This window comes from Alosa pseudoharengus, unplaced genomic scaffold (assembly GCF_046254945.1).
Source record: "Alosa pseudoharengus isolate Yale_2024_CS ecotype anadromous, Long Island Sound unplaced genomic scaffold, YU_APseudo_1.1 YU_APseudo_1.1_scf_5, whole genome shotgun sequence".
Lineage (NCBI taxonomy): Eukaryota > Metazoa > Chordata > Actinopteri > Clupeiformes > Clupeidae > Alosa > Alosa pseudoharengus.
The window spans coordinates 25,780,675-25,786,578 of record NW_027468837.1 but is presented as its reverse complement, the minus strand read 5'-3'; the positions used below and the strand labels follow the sequence as shown (position 1 = coordinate 25,786,578).

Genomic DNA, 5,904 nt, shown 5'->3' with positions numbered 1-5,904 from the left:
AGGACTGGCCACACGGAAACATACAGACAGAAACACACACAGCCTAGCCTCTCTCACATGCGCACTTAATCATTCTCGACATGATGGAGTAATGGATTTGTGTATGTGTGTGTGTGTGTGTGTGTGTGTGTGTGTGTGTGTGTGTGTGTGTGTGTGTGTGTGTGTGTGTGTGTTTTCAGACACCTTAGAGGAGAGAGGAGGCCAGTCACCAGGACTTCACACACTCAGAGAGGGATCATTGGGCGAGTCCGTCTGCAACCATGGAAGCTGCTCCATCCGAGATGAACACCATTCCCAATGGCAAGGGACACGAGACAGCGGAGGGGACGACCTCGTCTGCCAAATCACCAGTCGACAACTCCGCACAGTGAGTGCACACATTTATATATACGGTACCAATCTGAGGACCTGAAACATGATGATGACTTATAGACCCTTTCAAGAGAGTTCCATTATCAGCATCATAGTTGGCCCCACAAGACTTCCTTTTTAACATTCCATATGTTATCTTAATGCAGAGGAAGTAGATTGGGGCCCAAATAGAATGTTCAAGCATTGTTTTTGTTTACCTTGTTGAAAGGGTCTATAAGGACACAATGCAATTGGAGACACACATAAAATAAGAGGAAAAAATAAGATGTAAGATGTTTTCTTAGATGGGGTGTCCAGCGTTAATTCAAGTAAGCATTTGTTTATGCTGTCTTTCAGCTAGCGTAAGATCTTACAGTCATGCCATCTTCATAAGGTGAACTTCTGATATGATGCCCATGCTGCTAATGTCAATGCTAGTGGGATACACGCAATCACTAGTTATGTGGCAGAGCACACGCTATGCACCTTGTTGATAATGCGACACAAACCTGAGCATATAACTGTATGTGTATGTATCTGACTTGGTGTGAATGGATGTATGTGTGTATATATCACAAGGAGAGAGAGAGAGAGAGAGCTAGAGAGAGAGAGAGAGAGAGAGAGGGAGAGAGAGAGAGAGAGGGAGAGAGAGAGATGCTTGTGTGTTTGTAAGTGTGAGTGGGCGTGCATGCATGCGCTTGTGTTCCAGTGAGTGTTATGCACACTCTGTGCCATGGTAACTGCCCTGGTTATGTCCTCTGTCCAAATGTTGCCCTCACCCTGCCCCGACCTTTCCAACTGCATGTGAATGATTGGTACCCAGAAATCTGTGAACTACATTTGCTTGTCCTCTAAAGTGGGGCGTAGTCGTCAACAGACTTTTTTGCTTCACTGTGCTAAGGCCTGGCTTCTGTTTTATATTTTATTTCTTTTGCTCTCGTTGGACTGCTGGGCTCTCTCTCTGTATCGCTTTCCAGAGAAACTGTATCCAGCTGTACCCAAAACTCAACGTAAGTTGCTCTAATAGTTAAGGCAGGGTTTCATCACAGGTAAATGACTCCGATATGTTTAAACAGACAATGCATATGTCAGTATATTACATCACATGCAAGCCTGTGGCCATGAATGTGTATCACATCAGCTCTATTGTGTGTGTATCTTTGTCCAGTTCTGCTACCTCTTGTTATCCATTGTCATATATAGTGAATCCATTCCTAAATGTCAGCAACTTTTGTTCTCACACAAGGTCCCTAAATGAGGTGAGAAATGTCCTTGTCTCACCCCTGTAGTCTCTAAGGAATGGTTTCTATTGTGTTCTTATCTCTCGTGCTCCCACTGGATGCTGGATCCTCTCTCTCTGCATCGACTTGCAGGGAAACTGCACCTAGTGCTGCACAAACTGCCACGTAAGTCACGTTGGTGAAAGGGAGACTCAGGAAATATGAACTGCTACTGATATCCTAGGAATACCAGAAGAAAAAATAAAACCTCACTAGAACCAATCAAAAAGTATCAAAAAATCCACATGCTGCTGTTATTTGACAAATACCATATATAGAAAGTGGCATTATTATGTTCTTTCCTATGTAGTTACTGAGGATGTGTTTGTATTGCCTTCCTCCTTATGCACTCACTGGATACTGGATCTGGGATATTCTCTGCTCGTCTTGCAGGGAAACCGTTCCCAATAGCACAGAAAGCACAACGTAAGTCAGGGTCTGTTTTTAGGTGACGCATGTTCCAGCATTGATTTGCAATGTGCGTTTGTGTGTATGTGTGTCTGTACAAAGATGTAACACACATCCATCCATGCCTGGTCCTGTAATCCTTGCTGTGTATTCCAACAAGATATAAATAAAAGTATTAAAATGTGTTTTTGTCTATATATCTCCATATTGGTGTGTGAATGTCTCTGTGTTCTCCATCTTTCCTTATGTTATAGTAGCCTTTAACAATTCCCATGGCATCGCCAATTCATCCCCAAACATCTGTCAGTTGTGCACCACCGAATATTCTGATTATAACACATGTTTATGTTCCCTCGTCTTCTCTGTGTTGATATAATCTCTTGCCCCTAATGCTTCACTTTCTGCTGGATGTATTTAAAGGGACGCTGTCCCCAATTGTACAGAGAGTACTACGTGAGTTACACTGCTCAGTATACTTTTTTTTATAATTAAGGTCTATGCCATAATTTGCATCCCATCTTAAATGTGTCAAAAATTGCCCAACTCATTCCTTCCCTATTATGACTCAATATTCCTCATTACTCTTTGTGTGCTCTCTGGATTCGGATTGCCTTGTAGGGAAAATGCCCCTAATAGCGCTAAGAATGACACGTAAGTAATACTTAGAAAAACTTTCATAGTCGTAAACATTTTTGTTGAAATGACAACGAGCTTGGCCTATAATGACTGACTCATTTTCATGTAGACAGAAGTTCACAATTCAAGTCAAGAGGGCCATTCAGGGAGTCTGTGTGCTTTGTTCCTTAAATCGTTCCACCTTGCACTGTGCTTTGTCATGACTGTTGTTCTGTCTCTCTGTTGTCTCCCTAGCACCAACAGAACTGAGGATACTGAGGCAAATCTGGCAGAAAGCCATGAGTTTTTGTCTCCTGTGGATGACAAAAAAACTCCACACTTCACAGATGTAAGTACACAGCAATAATAGAAATGTTGTATATGAGGCTATTCCCGCTAGGCGTTTCTTTTTATCCCTGCTTATCACTCACATTCTCTGTTGTGAATCTGTCTCTAAAATGTAAATAATTTTTCTTTTCCTCAGTTCGAGGGGAAGACCTCCTTTGGAATGTCCGTGTTCAACCTGGGAAATGCCATTATGGGCAGTGGAATTCTGGGATTGGCATACGCCATGGCCAACACTGGCATCGTCTTGTTTTTGTGAGTCACAATGCAAGCATATTTTACAGACACTTGTTTTGATATTGATGATGAGAATTAATAAGATTGTAGACTAATAGGTTTGGAACATAATCTCTAACGACAATAAGAGACATCATCATGCATCCTAATTTAACATCAGGGCTTGTTTAATTCACTCACGCCTAAGTTGTCTTCAAGCAGAAACATATTCCTCATGAGTAAATTCCCCACAGCACTCACTCCTTGAATGCAACAGAAATAATATATTTTTTAATTTACCGGTAATTAGTTTTAAGAAACCGAGAGGAATAAGCCCCCTGCATGTTCTTGCCTTAATTAAGCAAACAAGATGTTCATTTATGACACATAAATAAAAATGAGTCATTGTTGAGCATCATGGTGTCAGAGCAAGTAGCCTACTGATGAGGCTGCACGCTCTCCCTAGTGTGCTTCAGTCGTAGATGAGAGCTAATCAGTCTGTAGCCCTCAAGAGACGCAAAGCTTAAGGAGACCTTAATGTTAGTCAAGGTGTCTCATTAATATGGTAATACAATGACTTTGGTGCTGTAGTGGTTCTATTACTATGATGGATGTGTGTGAGTTAGCCACTCTTTACTTAGTGTTAGGCTGGGTATGTATAATGGAAGACCATGCATGGATGAGTTTACACACAGGGCTTTGTTGTTGTGTGTGTGGTGCACAATTATGTCTCAACATCATCTGTAGTCACAGCAGCAAGACGATGCAATTATTTTGTAGTTTGGTGGTTCAGCCCAGCGAGGAAGTTACATAAGAAATAAGCTTTGGATTTAGAGTTGCCACGGAGCTGTGATAAAGTTCATTATTTAGGTGGCAGACTGTCGCGTTCGCCCTCTCTCACAGCAGGGTCGAAGGCGATCATAGCGGAGGCAAACATGGAACATGCTGGAAGAGAGGCGGTGGGAAAGTCTGAATATCTGGGAACCAAAGGTTGTCTGCGTAGGCTCACAGCTTGTTTTACCGCTGTGATGTGAACCCTGCCGTTGTGGGAGCTTGGATTCCGAGAAAGCATATTAATCAAACATAGGCGGCAGGATGCCTGGGAATAGGGTGGTATAAATGGAATTTGAGGGCTTTTGCTCTATATGTCTTTAAACAACTGACTGTGAGCTGCCAGAAGTATTTGACATTGTATGAGGTATGACACTTTAATACATTTGAAGTGTTGCCTGATGGCAAAATCCTGGGGCTGGATGAACATTTTTGCTGAAAGCTATAATGGCCTTTAGAGACCATCTATTCAGGGGACTATTTTGAGTGCATGTTGTATGGCCAGATATAGGGTGTGATGTCCACTTTCATAAAATACATTTCCATTAGAGTGCTGGACAGTGGACACTTAGCCACAACATATCATTTACCTCCATTTCATTCATGTAACATATGACAAGGTGAGGAGAACCACCTTTTACTCCCTTTGCATTCTGTGTCTGTTCCAAGCAGCTGGGTTTAGTTAGTTAGTTAGTTAGTTAGTTTATTTGTCCTTACATAGGAAATTTGTTTTCACCTACCATACAAGCCTCACAGACATGAAATACATAGATACACACAGTTACGGTTCTTCACCCACCACCCTGTTACCACATACCCCACCCACATAGATGTTAACAGCACATATACAGCACATATATCACAACAGCACATATACAGCACATATACATCACCTTACACAGATACAAACAGGAAAACCATCACCAGTTGGCATTACAGAGGAATGATGGCGGCACAGTGATCCATCACCGCTGTGGGGTATTTAGTGCTGCTATTGCAGAGGGCACAAAGCTTTTCCCAAAGCGTACTCGCTTCCACCCCATAGCCCTGTATCTGCGTCTTGATGGAAGCAGAATGAAGAAGGGATTGAGGGGGTGGGTGGGGTCATGAGCGATGGTCTGTGCTCTGTTCTGGGTGAGTTTACTGTTGAGATCTGATAGATTGGGGGTGGGGAGGCCTATTGCTTTGGCTGCGGTATGAGTGATGCGTGTGAGTCTGTTTCTGTTGGCAGCAGTTAGCATGTTGAAAAAGCAGGGAAGGCAGTAGAGGAGGATGGGCTGGACTATGCTTTTGTACAGAAGGAGCAGGTGACAGGGGGCAACAGAAAGTGATCTGAGCTTGCGGATGGCATAGAGTCTCTGTTGACTGCGTTTTTGTATGTCAGTGGTGTGTTGCTCAAAGCTGAGTTTATTGTCCAGGGTGAGTCCAAGGTATTTGAAACAGTCCACTATTTCTACGGTGTCTTGTTGATGCAGGTGGGGTTGTGGATTGTGTCAGTGTCAGTTTCCTATGCTCATGTTTCTCATACCACCAAAGCACACAGGCCTACATGAAAAAAATGAAAATGGTCTTGTGTATAATACATCACATCACTCTATACCAGGGGTGGGCAAACTGCGGCCCGCCGGCCAATTTTCAAAACCCTATGTGGCCCTTGAGCCAAAAAGTTTGCCCACCCCTGCTCTATACTCTTGCTTATTTTTCAAGGCCGTTAACTACTGCCTCTTTAAAGAGCGACCGTATTGGTATAAAGGTAACGAGGTGACCCTGCCCTGAGTAATGTGGCTCTGTGACATTGTTTTGTGTGGTGTAAGCCATGGTAATGCTGCTGTTATTAGAAATGTTAGATTAGCCGAGG

The 5,904-nt window shown here is 42.9% G+C and overlaps 1 protein-coding gene across 1 annotated transcript in view; it reads left to right on the top strand.

Moving 5' to 3' along the window:
- Positions 1–260: 260 nt before the first annotated feature.
- LOC143103875 (sodium-coupled neutral amino acid transporter 3-like) overlaps positions 261–5,904 on the top strand; it is a 28,592-nt gene continuing 22,948 nt past the window's right edge. Inside the window, exons 1-4 of the mRNA XM_076267734.1 lie at positions 261–367; positions 1,725–1,757; positions 2,910–3,003; positions 3,139–3,254. Coding sequence (XP_076123849.1) covers positions 261–367; positions 1,725–1,757; positions 2,910–3,003; positions 3,139–3,254 — 350 coding nt within the window. The remainder of the gene's footprint in view (positions 368–1,724; positions 1,758–2,909; positions 3,004–3,138; positions 3,255–5,904) is intronic.